Consider the following 17,763-nt stretch of genomic DNA (forward strand, 5'->3'; position numbering starts at 1 on the left):
GTCAGTTTAAGTGACTTTAATGATCTTTTTAGCCATCTGTAATGGTGACATTCTTCCAAATGGCCAGCAATATAACAGGCATTCATCCTACTGACCACCATGCTAATGTACTATGAGCTGTAGATATAGTAATTATAGAAGGCGTTCCCAGTAGACCTGAAAGATATTTCAAGAGTTCCCACATGTTAAAAAGTTCAAAAAACACTGCCCTATACCATATAAAAGCCATGGTTCCTGAATCCTATTTTCCTAAAGGTCAAAAATTATTTTGTTGACTAGTAAAGTACAAAAGGATATGTGATTATTTTAGGAGGGTATTATTATTCCAATTCATTCTGCTCTGTGAGTCACAAAGGTAAACTTAATATTATACCCAATACCTTTGAGATTTCATTGCACAGAAAATCAATTTGGTGACAGTATTCATTAACATTTTGCTTACTCAGTTGAATAAATCCAATGGGCATCCAAAGCACCTCTACGGTCAGTACAGTACAATAGTATTTATTTACATCGATCAGTGTCTCTATGACAAAACACTACATTTTACATACGGTGAATGTTACAATGGAGCAAACTGGGGCTGTTCGCTGTAACATTTGTCATTTATTTTTTATAAATGATTTCTTATCAATTCCTATGAACGATGCTCCATGTAGTGTACATGATGGTAAATGACCATTTAATGTAACAGCAGACTGTGACTGACAGTGACAGGGTAAGCAGTACATTAAAAAGCTCATCTGCTTCAGGTTGGAACACAAGCACAGCTGCCAGGCTCCTTGTGCTGCTTCTCCCTCCTCCAGCTCTGCTGTACAGGAATTGCAACTTAAAGGAACATTCCTTATACTGCATGCATTGTAAAAATTATACATTATACATAAACATTATTCGATTTGAGTTATTTCTATCTGCCTAGAGCTTAGCTTTAAAGAGAAACTATACTCCAGATCAAAAAAAGGTTTTGTTTGAGATCGGGAACGCTTTAGGTTTAAAAACTGAAGCCATGACTATCTGCACCTACAGCAGGTTCAAGTTAGAACCAAGGTGAACATGCGTGACAAATAGCCAGCTAATATGTCCAAATCTACTGAAAAATAGATTTACTTTTAAGAATAAATTAAAATAAGTGCTACAACTGTTTTTAGGTGCAGGATTTAAGGGTGATATGATCATCCTCATATCACTGCATGGACCTGAAACAAGCATGCAGCTAGTAAAATCCTGAAAATTCTGAATGGCCCTAAGCTCTTGCTCTAAGTCATATTCAGTGGTGTCATGACCAGGACAACACCTGTAAAACATTGGCTCACATTTACCTAACCCAACATGTTCCTTTGAAGGTACAGTTTATTGCTGTGGTTTTGGATACTTCCATTTACCAAAACTGCATATAAAACTGTATTTGGAGTTCTTTTTTGCTTTCAAGCTTCATGAATGTAGACGTTAAACAGTGGGACACTTTAAATAAATCAGGCATGTCTCCAAGTCATTTTCTTAAATTAGTACTGTATAATTTGCTGATTTAGCTTACCAGCTGCATCCTATCAAAACGGCTCCAAACACCAGCAGCCTGGGGGCTTGTTCACATCTTTCCATATTCTGTTCTCAAGTAAATGCAGAAGAGAAACGGACAGAGATCACTGATCTCCGAGCCATGGCAGGTTCCTGGCACACTGTCACTCATAAGAGATGAATGTCAGGGAAAACAGTCCGTAATACAACCATCTGTGCTTCTCAAATAATTATGTTAAAGCAAGAATGAATAAAATAGCTGCTGTTGCTGATCTCCTTCTAAAAATGCCAATGTCCTGGCTTTTTTCTGGTTTGTGTAGTCCTAAGGTACACATCTCAAACAATCAACATGACCTCAAAAGAAATTTGTCAGTACATTAGGATTCTGTATCTCGACAGTTGGTGTAAGTAGGCCTGATTTATTAAAGCTCTCCAAGGCTGGCGGGAATACACTTTCAACAGTGAAGCTGGGTGATCCAGCAAACCTGGAATAGATTTCTTCAAAGTCACTTGCTGTTTCCTAGCAAATCTTTTGAATCCTGTACCAAATCCATTTCAGGTTGCGGGATCCCCCAGCTTTGCTGTTGAAAGTGTATTCTCTACAACCTTGGAGCATTTTAAAAATTAGGCCCAGTGAGTTAAACTACTGAAGTCACTGAATAAGCAGGACACATGCATTCCAGCTCTTTACTGTGTTTGAAAAAAAAAAAAAATTTGATTGAAGCAACCTAAAATTTATCCAGTAATACACCAATTTCTCAAGATCAGGCTTTCAGCACAGGTATGGAAAAAAGTAAAGGGTTTCTGCTACTGAGAGACAAAGTTCATCTTTCAGGTGTTTCCAGATTCAAAGGTCTTATGACAAATTTTAATAAATATTTATATATTAAGTAACCACACTGCATCCATAATGCTTTCAAAGAAGAAAAAAAAGAAAGTAGGAGTAAATTATACAAAGAATGTTCCTAATTTGTGTGTACAGGGAAAACAAGGCACAGAAACATAAATGCCAAAGCAAAAGAGGATTTTTTTTCTTTAAGGAAAACCGGTCACCAGCAGGCCTTTGTAATATTTTGAATCTCTAATCTTTTTTGAAAGGAAAGTGCAGTCTTTATTTTATATTTTCTTCCTAACAGTGCCAGGCTGGCCATTTCATCTCCTGCACAGTGTTCTCCCCAGCCCCTTTTAGCTGGGCGCACCACCTGGCACTTTTCAGTAACCACCCGGCTGTTTTTGGGTGGTTACTGAAGAGTTTGGTCAGAATACAGGGGCTGCCACCCGCCTACAACTTCTTCTCACTCAGCTTAATAAAATTTCTGGGAAAAATACTGCTGCATGAACCAACTGCCAAAAATTGGTATACTAAATACCAGATGAACCCAAATTAAGCCTAAACAAAATTACAAATACAGCAAACAAGACACACTATGGCATAACGATTCTTGGGGCCAGGATGAACCCCATTTCATTCTAGCCCAAAAATCGACGAACATCGATGAACGTGGCATGAAGGAACCAGGAAAGAAAGCTTAAAGTCTGTTTAAAGGTTTATATTTACTTTTATAAAGCATAATATAATCTATCAGACTCCAGTAGCATTCTACTGCGTTCCTTGTAGTAGTTTGATCCTCTTCTTCCTCCCACAACGCCCAAAAAAAAAAAAAAAAGGGGGGTCCCTCTCTTGCAGCTGCACTCTTCAATCAGTTATTTAGTCAAGAATTTTGAAAACCCCGTCCTTGGTAGGGTGACACCATCATGCCACCATCATTTGACTTTGTAATAGCTGCAGAAATTAGGAGGTAAAGTGAACTCTAAGAGAAATCTCTTTATCATTACAGTTCCTAACAAATATAAAAAGACAGATCTAAATCCAGCCTTCCATCAGCTTCCATTTACATTTTGCACTGGGGTTCTATGTGATTTATAACATGTTACCACTTTGAATGGCAACACTATGAATTATTACACTAGCAGGCAATGCTTCCCACAGCAGAGAGCCACAATTCACATGTTTGTTGTGTGCTGGGTTAGAACAAAAAGGTGTATGTGTATGTTTCTATGCATTGGGGCAGCAGTCCCCAAACCCTGGTCCCGTCTGACAGATGGGCCGTGGCACCCCACAGCGGGGTCATGAGAAGGACCACGCTTAGGAAGGCGCACCGGCCAGAGCTGCGGACCATGTCTGCCATACGCATCACATGCGGTGGCCGGGTTCCGATATCCTATTAACGTGCCCACTCCCCCATCACAAGCTCACACCTGCGATGGGTGAGTGGGCCGGTTGTGGCATCATGGCGTCACTGTGAGTGAGCGACACTCCTATGAGTGATACATGGCTCCCCACGCATGCGTGGCCTAGAGTCCGTGAGATTAGTGGTCCACCGGCTCCAAAAGGTTGGGGACCAATACATTCAAGGTGTGTTCCACCCTATGCAAATGAATGGGCTGTTTTCACACAAAGCATTTTATAGCGCTGCATTAGTGTCAAACTCCAGAATCTTCTTTATACTTTTGGAAAGCCTAATATTTGCATAACTCAGCTTTTTTTTGTTTTTGCTTTACCATTACAATCCCTATAAAATACTGCCCGAGTTGCACCTTTGGCTGCAACATTATCACATGATTGACTTTGTGAAGGGCAAAGCACACAAATGGGGTTAAAGACACAAGGTTTCAGCTACCATGGCAACGTTGTCTTGAGCTGGACAACATATAGATTTCATACATGGAGCTAAAGCTATGTTCAGACTGGCAGTGAGTACCAACTCCTTATGTCGGTGAACCGCTGTCTTGGGAGAGATGTTACACGTAGCATCCTTCTGTGGCAGTCCAACAAAAAATGAATGGGGGCAGCAGCTAGAAATTCAGTATCAGGCTGACTACTGCCTGCTGATAAATGTGCTGGTCCTTTAGGTGCAAGTGGCTGAGTGCATGGCAAGGTGCCAGCCACCATGCTTGATCCTACTGCTGGTCTGAACCTTCCCTTGGTGTCACTCACCAGGCTTTGGTAATGACAGGGGCCCTAAATATAGTTTTGACTCAAGGCAATTGAAATTCTTTTTTTGTGCAATGTATTTTGTTTTGGGTTTTTTTTAAACCCTCCCAGTTGGGTCTACAAGGTTCCTTGGAGGTTTGGCACCGCCAGTATCTATCCAAAGAAAAACATTTGCATAATTTTATAATTAGATGGTTGGTTTAATTACATAGAAAGTTAATGAAAAAAAAAAACCACCTCTCTGCCTCCCCCCTACCCTATAACAGCTCCCTGATCCAGACTTCTGCTGTCATAAGAAGACAACACAACTAAAAGGACATACAGCTATTCCCCAAGCTGCACTATTATAACAAGCACAATTTAGAATATTTCAGGTATATCAAGGGTTTTTTTCTTCATTGTCATCGGTGAGATTTTCCTTACCTTCCTGTGAGACCTAAGGCTGTGAGTACTGTACATGGGCCAGTTTCCCTTCATACCTGATCTTCAGTCTGATAAAACTAATCCGATCTGAAGTGAATCTAAGGCTACATACATACCTGCAATGGTTCTTGTCTGATAATTGGCTCAGGGCCGATATCAGGCGAGAATCTTGCATGTGTACAGTGCTCATCATCCGAACGACCGTCCTGCCAGATCTACGGATGATGGACGACAAACGGTCGTAATACAATTAAAGGGGAGAGAGAGCGCAGTGGGGTGCTGCTCTGTCATTCTCCCCCTCCCCATAAAGCAGAATGGTGCTTTATGTCTGGCACCTGTTCATGCATCATTCAGTCGTTGGAAAAGATCGCAAAAGATCCTTTCCAATGATAATTATTGGATGTGTGTATGTAGCCTAGATGGAAATCAGAAGCAGAGATATTGTAAGGGACCCTTTGCAACGTGCACAAACTATACTGCGTATACAAACAATCAAATCCATTTACAATTCTGTTCACTTTCTATCTGAGAGAAGAAGAAAAAAAGTTGTAACCCCTTTCCATTGTTTTTAAAACTGAAAAGGCTTTGTCTCTAGTTAGCTCTGATCTGTATCAGCAAATGTTATATATGAAAGCATCAGGAATTTTCTGCAGACAAACATTTATCTTCACACTGAATCATTCATTTTTACAGTAAAGCAATACAGATCGTTTATGGTTGTTTTGGGTTTTTTTTCGTACACAAAATAAAAAGAGTAGTTTGAAAACAATTTTCATACCTGATGTCAGAGCATTAAAGAGCATATTAAAGCAGAATGAATGTTTCACCTTTAGAAAACCCCGATCAGGCAAGTTGGTATTGCAGAAAGGGGCAAACGATATCCCTTCTACAATAATCTATTCTACTTGCCTGATTGCTCCATCACTGTTAGCAATGGGTCACATGACCAGCTGCCATGGCAGCCCACAGTCAATGCTATAAAGCCATTTATAAATACGAGCAGGATGGTCAGCAACTTGATTCAGATATAAATCTAATTTAAAGGAAGACTCCGGCCAAACACCAGGCACTTCTGATGAGTTTTACACAGGGAACTAAACATAAATGATTGGCCTTGAAAAAAGAAAATAAATTTTAAACACAGCCCATTAAAGTTTCTTAAATACTTGTTTAACAAAGTTTAGGGTTAGAAGAGTAACCCTTGAAGCCATCACAGTTCAGGTTGATTGTTAACCATCTGCAAGCGGCACCACTTATGAGCCTTAATATTTGTTCAAACAGCGAAATACACACATGAGGTCCGTTTTAACAGACATAAATTTGTATTTCTGTCCAACCAGTCCTGAGATTTACAAAGTTCTGCCCCCAAGACACAGTGCTGAGTAGCAGCGAAGTGGATATGATCTTTTTCTACTCAGTTTTATTCACTTACAAGTTTCCCCCCCAACCTATGACTTGAAAGTGAAAAGAAAAGCAGCAAGCTGGCAAGCTCAGAACCAAACTATCTCCACATATTATAATTATTATTATTATTATTATTAATAATAATAAATAGGATATATATAGCGCCAACATATTACGTAGCACTGTACATTAAATAGGGGTAGCAAATAACAGACCGTGACACAGGAGGAGGAAGGGACCCTGCCTTCAAGAGCTTACAATCTAAGAGAATGTTTATTAATATATTATCAAACAGGATTTATATAGCACCAACATATTACGCAGTGCTGTACATTAAATAGGGGTTGCAAATGAGAGATGCAGACAGTGACAAAGGAGGAGGAGAGGACCCTGCCCCAAAGAGCTTACAATCTCTTAGTATGCTCTTTCCATGACAGCAATTTTGATTGGCTCCTTTTGCTGTTCCTTCTTCCCTAGGTCTGAGACTTAAAAAGAACAATATATAAAGCCAAACTTTGCAATAAAGAGCTGTGACCCTCCTCCTGTTAGGTTTTTGTTACCATCTCACCATGGAGTGACCCTCTTTTTGTCACTGAAAAGATAAAATATCAAGTTGTCACCAAAACAGGAATAACTTCTGATGGGCCAATACATTTCAGTGACAACTAAGGGATTTATGTCACTTCCTGTGGAGTCTACAGGACAGGAAGAGAAGGGAAATTGCCCCGATGGGTAACATAGGGCAGACAAAAAGAAAAAAAACTGTAAGGAGTTAAATCAAAGAAACATAAAGATGTGGCTTTGGATATATTTAATAGATGACTATAGATAAGGTTATTACTGGCTAATGAAGATCCTGTTTATCAGTCATTGTAAATAATGAAGAGTCTATCGGCTGCTGCTGGCAACAGAATCTGACAATGGACAACCCAAACATTACCACAGAGACGTCAGGCAGCTCTATGGCTGTCTATGGGGGAACTACAAGTCCTATCATTCCTTCCAGGTCATGCTGGGCCTTATAGTACCCCAGGCCTCAGAATCCCCCTTGTGTCGTATCCAGTGTACGGTATAAAGGAAGGAGGGGGTGTCCCCAATACCTGGAAGTCAGCCAGGATCATCTCTCTGTCAGTGTTGGAGGCCATGTCCCCTCAGGTGGTGCCTCTAGGCGGGTGTCAGTGATGGAATCCCCGGTTAGCAGTTCATGAACCCTCGCTGGGCCCCCGGGGCCTTGTCCTGCGCTCTGGGTTCTTCTAGTCTGATTCTCGGCCTGCTGCTCTCTGTGTCTCAACTGCCAGCCGCTGTCTGCTCTCCCTCCGCCGCACGGCGCTGTCGCACATTTTGCTCGTCACCGAGGTCGCAATGACAGGCGGTTGGCGGCAGTGGCTATCACGTGATATTTCCAGGCCTCCCTTCAGGCTGCGATCACCATAGCAACCGGGGGCGTGGTTGTCTGTGCAAAGAGGCGTGTCACGTGTGAGCTGTCAGTGGCTGCAGGCCGCCTGTCTGTGAGAAGTCATGTGACGCTCCTCTATCAGGAATGTTCGGGCCCCTGAGCACTGAGGGGCCCCAGCTGTTCAAGAGTTACTTCCCTTTCATCCTATGGCTATTTCAATAAATGAATATTTAAAGTAAAACTCCAGACTAAAGTTTAGAAAAGATTTAAAGTGGAAATAAAGTTTAACCCAAAACAATAAAATCACACTTACCTTCAATCCCGCAGTCTGTCCGTTCAGAGGTTTCTTCCATCGGGTCCCGCGTCGCCCCGGTATCTGTCTTTGGCATGGTGCAGAGGAAGCACCAGGTGCGGCCATTTTCTCCTCTCTTCTTCTGCGTCCTTCTTCCTACAGGCGTGAAATTGGGTGACGTAGTTCGGCAAAAAACTTGCCGATCTCACTACACATGCGGCACTTTTTTTTCCCTATTGATAAAAGAGCTGCGCATGCCTGAAATGCTCAAGCATACGCAGAAGGAGCAGCCAAGAGCGCCCCGGGATGTGTGAGGTATGTATCCCAGGAGGCTCTGCGCTCCCATTCACTCTTGATCCCTTTGCGCATTCTTGATTGATTTAGAAAAAAAAAAGGTGCTGCACCTGAAAAAACACAAACAAAAATTTGGCTTTAAGAAAAAGGATTGTCTACCCCTTTATGTAAAGTAAAAATTCTGAGTTTGGGTACGCTTTGTATGATCAGGCATCATTATTGCACAAATGGACAGGCAATGTATCTTCTGCAGTTATCAGATTTATACCTGACCATGCCGGGTTTCTGCCAAAAATGCTGAGCTGCACATGTACGCAAAGTTTAGATTTAGCTTCCGGGGAATCCCGCTATTCCCAGCCAGGGGTGTAGTGGGGTGGGATTTTTTTTCAGGAATGGGCACACGTACCTACTCTTATTTTGCAAAGAATTCTTTGTGGACTGCAGCCCTGGCCGATAGGCCCCCTCGCGAGGTCAGAGAAAGGACATGGGGGGGGGGCGCACCAGCCAGAGCCACAGACAATGTCTCCAGTATGGAATTGCAGGGTCGTTGTGGTAGGCGGGTTGTCTCTCTGAACACAACCTGCCCACTTTCCCATCGCATGCCTAGACCTGGGATGGGAGAGTGGTCGGGTTTTGGTCGTGACGTCAAGCCTTTGGTCATGACGTCAAGTCTTCCCCTTTGAGTGACACCTAAGCAGGGGTGTAGTGGGGCGGGCACATTTACATAACAATTATGCGCACCCGCCATGTTTAGTACTGTGCCCCCTCTTTTTTTACGACTATACCCGTTTCCAGCTTCCCTTGCATGTGCCGGGATGATGTACAGTTATGTCATCCCAGCAGGGCCAATTAAAATGGTTTAAGATCTTCCATAAGCGGAAGAGCAGAAGGTAGATTGCGGGGCCCGGCACTGGAACTCAGACAGGCAAGTTTGGGTTTAGGGAAACATACGTCACATATCCTAGGAGGCCGCGGGTTGCTCCCTCTGCGCATGTCTGAAAATGTGCATGTGTAATGAGATCAGCACCAGATCATGCGTCTTCAAAGTGCAAGATCAGGTGATTTAAAGCGGACCTAAATTCAAAATTGTTACTTTACATAAAAAAGTAGATTACCCTTTTATATAAAGTCGTTTTTTTTAAGTGCAACACCCTTTTAAAAAAAAAGAAAGGGTGCAGCACCGCCCCTGGCTGTGTTGATCACCGTGCAGAGCTACGTGGGGTACATACGTCACACATCCCGGGAGGCTTTGGCTGCTCCTTCTGCACATGCCCAATCTCAGAGATGTGCAGAAGGAGCCTTTTCTTAAATATCTTGCATGCACAGTGAGATTGGCACTTTGTCACCCAGTCTTGCACCTGTGCAGTACAAATCGAGGTTGATGTACAAAGAAGAACCCAGAAGAAGATGGCACCACACGATGCAAGGAACCTCCTGATGGATAAACAGATCTGCATCATTAAAGGTAAGTGGGATTTTTTTACTTTTACTTTAGGTCCACTTTAAGAAGGGAAAGGAAGAAGATGGCGTCACCCAGTAAAGCCTCCAGGATCCCATATTGAAAAGAAGCCGTAAGGTGGGACAGCGCGGGACCTGCTGGACTCGACTTCTGGAGGGATTGCCTATTAAAAGTGTTTTTTAAATATTTTTTTAAATCTTCCACTATAATATCCAAAGTTTAGGTTGTAATGTGCATTAGGATGCTATTCAAAATAGACAACCCTTTTATTTAAAGCAAAAAAGTTTGTTTGTTTGTTTGTTTTTAAGTGCAGCACCTTCCTTTTCTGTCTTGATCACGGCAGCAATCAAGACAGAATGGGAACGCAAACCTCCCAGGAGGCTCCTGGCTGCTCCTTCTTTATATTTCCTGATCTTGGGCATCCGCAGAAGTAGCCCTTTCATCAATGGAAAAAAAAATTGACAATCTCACAATTGGGCGTGATCAGCAATCTTCTTTCATATTTTATAGGTGTGCTCTGCATCCTTGCACATCTTTTCTGTCTTTTGTTTTCTTTCCTCCAATGCTGACAGCTCCATTGTCTCTCTTGTTCCACCACAGCTGCCATCTTCTCGGCTGCTTCTTCTGCATCCAACTTCTCTCTTCTGCCAATGAGGGGTCATTGAGGATGTAATGCCCTGGTATGCATAATGGGGTTATATTATCCCGGTACCCGGTACTCGCCTAGTAACTAGTAAATTATTTTACAAAACTTTGCAAATAAAACAGAAGTAGCTTTATTTTTAGAATACAAAATCTATTCTACACCCCCCCCCCCCTAACAAAGATTGTTTTTTATAGGGCACTCCTGATATTTGAATAATTTATTGGTCCAACATTGATTTATTTTTTCATTGAGTGAAGAGAAGAACTACAGGTGATCAATGGCCCCATTTGCTTTGTCCTATACAATCGATTCATAGCTTGTAGTGGCAGAATTTCCATTGTAAATCTGATCAATATCCAGTTGTGCATGGAGGTTAATCCAGGTAAACCAACGTATGGCCAGATATACCTGCTAGACTAGGAGACATTTTATTTACACAGATATATTCAGGATATATTTTCATGATATATCTGACACTGTGAAAAACCAAAGAAAATACATAGAGATAGAAAATACATTGACTGCAATTGCTCTTGCTTTGTGAAAATACCAGATGCCTGGCTGTCTCTGGACATTTATTTTTGGACTTTATTTTTGGAGCTATATATAAGGAACAACCATTCCACTAGAGGTAAGTCTGTTTTTTTGTTTTGGGTCAGTGATTAAGAAAGGGGGTTTTGTACTTCATATAGTCAGGTGCTTAGATTACTAATTCCAATGGTAAGAACTCATTCATACATCATGCACAGAGTTTGATCGGCTCCATTTTGTGCAATCACAAGTCAGTGCAATTTGCCAGAAATGTACATATGATTTATCTTTGACCATTTCTACTAGGCCCTTTTAACTGATTTCTGTTCTAACTCATGCAACCATGTTTTGGCTATTGAGGTCTGTAGACAGGCTTTGTTTAATACAAGGCTAGCCTGAAAATTTATGAAAGCTCCACCTGCTGGCTAAAAACTACTAAGTTTTCACATACCGTACAACATAACACTTTACAATATTTTATATTTAGCTGACTAAAAAGTATATTTATTTTTTTAAGTCCTGATTATAATAAAAAATAGAAGGTATGCATTAAAGCACAATATCCACCTAAAAAGAATGATGTCTTTAATCAAGCTTTTAGCTGGCTTTTTCATTAATCACTGAATTTGAACATGAACTGAATTTAAATACTTTAATATATTTTATTTTGGACATTTGATAGACCCTCTTTACAGAAAGATTAGGGGTCTTAAGACACTTGATGCTTCCCCTGCAATCTAATCATGAAACATCAAGGACAATGAGTCTCTGATTCTCTGTTTACCTGATTGAAGCCACTGGGATCTGACAATTATTGGAAGCGCCCAAAACTGAGTATTTCAGCCATGCCTTGCTATTTGAAATTGGTCTGATGCTGCCAAATTTTACGCTGCTGTACCATCTGAGGTCTCAACAATATTGTAGTAAAACCCCTTCCTGAACTCCTTTCTCTGGTATATAATAGATAATTCTCTCCCATTAAAAAAAAAACATGCTGCTGCAATTTTACTGTACCGTATTTGAAAAATGCAGCAAACCATAATGCACAAATTTGTGTTGTTGTGTGCCAACCAGGTGCTATGGTTCATACTGTAGGCACGTGGAAGTTCCTTTGTTCCCAGCATGTGCAAGGGAAGCCGGGATTGCCGTGTTTCCCTGGCAATCAAAGCTGAGCTGCAAGTTTGACAGCTGGGCAGCCATCAGGCAGGTAGGAAGAGTTACTGTAGAATAGATATCACTTGTCCCTTTCTGTATTACCCACCTACCTAAACCACCAATTTTCAAAGTGTCCCCGTTTCCTTGTAGGATGCACCATCTTCTTCCTGTAGAGGAATTTCAGCTATCTTGATTGGCTGGGATGACATAACTTTTATGCCAGTGCAATAATGGCCTGTCTGGTCATGTATTCTTAAAAGTGGAACTTTAGTTCCTCTTTAATGCATACATTTTAGCATACAATAAGTATCTCATGGAGAACCATAAGTTAGCTTACCTTAGCTATTCATGCCTCGAAATATAAGGTGCTCAAGAACAAAAATGTTTTCCTGGCTAAACTGGGAGCCTAGTCCTAAAAGTTAGATAATATACTTAGTTTTCCCCCCACAGAACATAGCTTACTGACATCATCCCACTTTTTTTTTAGATCAGGAGAATGTAGAGTACACCCAATCTTGCCAATAAGATGCTCCTTTTACTTTGCTGCAGCATCATGAGATTAGGAGCATTTAGCATTCCCCAGGATTTTGCCAGCAGGAGGATGACAACACTCCCATATACTGTACTCACTCATTATATTTGCCATTTTTTCAAGAGCAAAATGGGGTGCATAGTAAAAGAGAACCTTTTGGAGAGTGAATTACTCCACAATACAAGCAGCTAGAAAGGACAGAGGTGACTTGCTTCAGAGCTCTTTTACCGCTGTTAAGAAAAAGAAAATAAAATAAATAATGTTTATAGTCTGGACACTGGTGCAATCATGTCAGATACATTTCGTGTTTTATAAAAAAAAGAAAAACTCAGTTTAAAAGAATGTTTTATCAACATAAGCCTAAATGTGTGTGCAGTGAGAAAAATGTGAAACGTAGTCTACTTATTCCTTCATCATTTGGCCATCATATAACACACCAACTTGGAAGAGGTGGGTAAACAACAGCTCAGAATAAATTACAACGGCGCTAGTGCCTCATGCATGACTTTGCAACTGCTTAGTAAGTTGGAATTCACGTTGTGGGATATTTGGAAGCACAAGAGTAAATTCTGTTTTGCATTACACAGTTTTGCAGGTTCTTGTTTTTCTCCTAAGCTTTGTGCATACTCTGGATACCTAATGCCAGTTTTTCTAAATGCTTCTTGATCAAATTGTGCACATGGATGCGCATATATTTAGCTAAAATATGGAAAAAGTGAAATGGTGCTTCTTTTCTGGTGTCCCAGTCCCCACCCCCACAAAGTAAAACATTCTTACTCCTATCCCTGATTTACAGACCTTTAGCCTAGGCGAAGGTGAAGTCACTGGACATTTTTTGCAAGATCTGTGGATCTCAGATTGACCTATGCAGCTTCTTCTGCTTCAAAGGTAGGAATGGACAAACATGAATATACCACCAGCTATTCACCACCATAATCCAGTTTGCATTAATAATTTTTACCATAATTTATTTTTCTATTTTTCTGGTATTTCATATTTTTCTTCTAAAAAAATAAGGGCATAATTTTTCACTAAAAGAACAGATTACCCCTACATTTTGTGATATATTTCTTTTGTTTTACTAGTTTTCCTCTATGGGTACATCAAACTAGGGCATTGGACACAAGGGGAGTTTACAGTAAAAAAAAAAGTTTGAAAACTTTGGGGTGACAAGGCTAAATGCACTAATGATGTAGATGTTTGTACATTCAGTGATGTTAGGGGTAAGATGTGACATTTAAGGGAAGCTACAGTGAGGACAGTTTTGGAAGAATTGGTTTGAAAATGGACTGTAATAATAGTAATCTCTAGCATTTTCATATAGCATGTCTCTAATCTATGACTTTCTCTTTGAGGCGCATCCCTTGTCTCTGCAACTTCCACAGCTTGTCTCTAATCATCTTCAGTAGTATGTCTGTAGAACTACTTTTATAAATTTAATGATTGGCCTTTTGGTAATCTCAGGGGCCACAATTGAGGCCCCCTATATAAATTAGGTTGACCACTTTTGGTTTAGACAAAATAGGGCCTGTGGGTACACTGGAGGAGTTGTGGGAGCAAACTAAGTATTACCACTGGTGTCAATAATAACCCTGAAATATGTTAGAGAAATCAGTAACCCCCAGCAAATGTCAAAATGTCAGGGCCAGCAAGGAAAATTCTTAGCAAATGTCAGGGCCAGCAGTAATAATCACTAAGCAAGTGCCAGGGTCAGCAGTTATAACCCCATCAAGTGTCAAGGCCAGCAATGATAACCACAGCAAGTATAAAGGATATTAATCAAGAAGCCAGGAATGATGACACTATCAGCCAGTGTTACAGCAAACAAAAACCCAAAACCTGCATAATTACCCCAACCCACCCAACAGCCAGCCCAATAACCCAAAACAGCAAGTACAAATATTCACCAGTAGCTAGTTCGAATAACCTCCTTTGTCTTTTTATACACAGTTATACAAAATAAAATACAAAAGTTAGAAATCTATTGTTTTTATAAAGAAAGAAGGAAAGCCCAAGGATCAGCAACTCTGGACCACCTAAAATCTAATAGCAGCATACAGTAAAATGGGGTTGTCAGTGCTGGGAATTTTCTATTGAGTCACATCCAGTGCTGTCTATATCAGTGGTTCCCAAACTTTTGCACCTCACGGACCACTAAATCCACGGAATCCGGACTGCACATGTGCGGGGAGCTGTGTGTCATTCAAAGGGGAAAAGACTCCCCCAGAGTAATGTCATGATGCCAGAACCCCCCACTCTCCCATTACAGGCCCAGACCTGCTTGCTAAATCTTGGGGGGGAGGAAATATGACAGGGCTTTGGACACAACAAAACGTGTGTCCACAGCCCTGCGCTACTGTCCCCCCAGAATGTTTAGCAAGCAGGTCTTGGCCTGCGATGGGAGAGTCGGCGGGTTTTGTCTATATGGGGGACAGAGCCGCAGACCACCGGTTGGCGACCGCTGGTCTATATCATCCCAGAACAAGAGGAAGTAACCTCTCTGCCATGCCACAGGTAAGTGATGTAACAAGCATTTGAACTTTACAGGTAGTGTTGGGTAAAATTCTGTCTGCTATTTAACCAACAAACTATACCCCACTCTCCACCACTGCTCAATGTACATTTCTGCATGCTCCACAACTGCATGGATGAGCACTCCTGAACTCCATGACACTGCACTGACACATACACACCTTGGCTATCTCCCACTGCACCAGCACACAATCTTTTATTATCCACTTCTACACCAAGGTACACACTTATAAACCTTTTAAATGCAATGTGATGTGTTACTTCCATTTCACAATTGTACCTTTCCAAGAATGGGCACTAATGCTAATTTCCTCTTATTCAGAACTCATGACTCAGTAAATATTGCAAAGTTAGATATTAACCTGCCATTTCCTCCCAATGTACAGTATATCCTTTACAGCAATGTCAATGATTTTTGGCATATGTTCAAGAAACAAGCTATTCTCAGACAGCCCTCATTCCTCTATAACCTCTAACACCACATTCTTAGCGCTATTTCTAAGTTATGTCTTCTTTTATGCATGACTGTTGCAAATATTTAATCGTGTCATCCTAAACTAAAATGGTAGTGGTGGAAAAAGGCAGAAATCCATATAGAAATACATTTTACTGTTTAATTTTCACCTTAGTCAAAATATGGTAATTTAAGGGGAAACATTGGCTACAGCATAATAGCTCGGAGGCTTAATAACTCAAAACTATTGAAATGTATATTTTCTTTACAATAAACCTGTTGCTAACATTGTAATTTAAAATGAGCATAGTTAGAAAAGTATAGGGTGGCACATTGGCTCAGTGGTTAGCACTCTGACCTTTACAGCGCTGGGTCCTAGGTTCGGATCCCAGCCATGACTATCTGCATGGACTTTGCAGTTTCTCCCTGTCTTTGCATGGGTTTCCTCTGGTTTACTCCCACATTCCAAAAACATGCAGTTTGGTTATTTGGCTTCCCCTGAAAATTGACACTAAACTGTGGTAAAGAAATATGACTATAGTAGGGACATTAGATTGTGAGCTCCCTTGAAGGACAGTTAGTGACATGACTACGAACTTTGTAAGGCACTGCATATTATGTTGGCGCTATATAAATACTGTGTAAAAATATAGAGATACATTTCATTATATTATATTTCATACACATCACATATTACTATGTGTATGCAATTGAAACATTAATCCTAATAAAAACTGGATCACAATAAATATATGACACAGAATTTGATGTACACTGTTGCTAGATTAAAGTGGACTTGAACTAAAACTATGTTAAAATAAATACCAAGTATTCCTAATTGTTTCTTAGCGGTACACGCACAATGTAGGAAAAATAGCAGTGCACATTTTATGCCTAGGCACTCATGAGCCTTGAGCATCTTAGTTTTAGATAAAGTGGACAACAGTTAGAATTTTATTCAGCTTCATATGGCTGTTCCTTTCAGCAAAATAAGTCACTAGTACACTTTCATGTATACAGCCCCCCTAGCATTTCTTTTCCTTCCCCTGATGATCACCTGGATGGTACTTTGGAAGCCCTGTTATGGACTTAATACATATCTGTATTACTGTACATATGGGCCTGTGTAATTATTCATAAACCCTAGAGATTGTTAAAAGGGATTAAAGGAATTGTGCCAATTTGTACATAACCCATTTTAGTCTATATGAACAATGCTTGCATTCTTGTTTGTTTGGAACTTTTATTCTTACATGGCTATTTTTTAGCAATGCGGAGTATATATACATACTAGTTTATTCATGTTACTTATGATGAACATTCTACATCACTCAGCCTAAAATAAGGAAATTATTATCTGGTGTCTGTTATTTTGATTGATGCCAAAAGGGAATTTCTGTTTCACATATTTGTTCAAAAGCAACCTGAACAGTAAAACGAATGCATAGAATACCTTGCTTGGGAAACTGACTCCAACCATTGTAATCAAAGTCTCTCTGTTTTGAAAAAGTTGGATACCTATATAGACCTTTAATATCTGAGCATGTATAGCATGTAAGGGGCATGTATGGCTGTGGAAAGTAAATTCATGATATATTTGGAATTATATCTTTATTTCTTATTTTCTATAAAATGGACAGCCAATCATCATTTTGGATAATGTACTCCATTGTTTAATTGTAGAACACTGGAAACCATAGGTGGATTTGTGTATGAAAACTTTATTTTAATAAACATGTATATATCCACCAATTTGATAATAGTCCACACATAAGTAATTATACAATCATACAACCTCTTTTCCTTCTGCTTAGTTAATGTAGGCGATAGGGTTATGCAATGGACTTTATTCCATGTATATTTTTAGAAATTGAAAGAGTTAATACTTACCTGTCCCACCACCAGCATTGCTGATCTTTATTCTGCTGTAGAGCTAAAGTGACAGAACAAGACAGGATGTGTGTGGTCCCCCTCTGTGGCCTGTGATTTCAACCATCAGCTCCTATTACTATTAGGCATGGTAGTGACGTAGGGACTGGCAGCATTCCCTTCTATAACAGGACACATTCCAAGATCACTGAGGTGCCTTATAATACCATAATATATTAACCCAATGAAATGACTTGTAACCATTT

General features: G+C 40.4%; 1 protein-coding gene across 1 annotated transcript in view; it reads right to left on the minus strand.

The window, feature by feature from the left end:
- The window catches only part of FAF1 (Fas associated factor 1), a 154,254-nt gene extending 146,569 nt beyond the window's left edge, over window positions 1–7,685 (minus strand). Inside the window, exon 1 of the mRNA XM_072419621.1 lies at window positions 7,438–7,685. Within this exon, the coding sequence (XP_072275722.1) occupies window positions 7,438–7,482 (45 nt within the window). The 5' untranslated portion in view covers window positions 7,483–7,685. The remainder of the gene's footprint in view (window positions 1–7,437) is intronic.
- Window positions 7,686–17,763: the final 10,078 nt, after the last annotated feature.

The sequence above is a fragment of the Pyxicephalus adspersus genome, chromosome 8, assembly GCF_032062135.1.
Source record: "Pyxicephalus adspersus chromosome 8, UCB_Pads_2.0, whole genome shotgun sequence".
Classification (NCBI taxonomy): domain Eukaryota; kingdom Metazoa; phylum Chordata; class Amphibia; order Anura; family Pyxicephalidae; genus Pyxicephalus; species Pyxicephalus adspersus.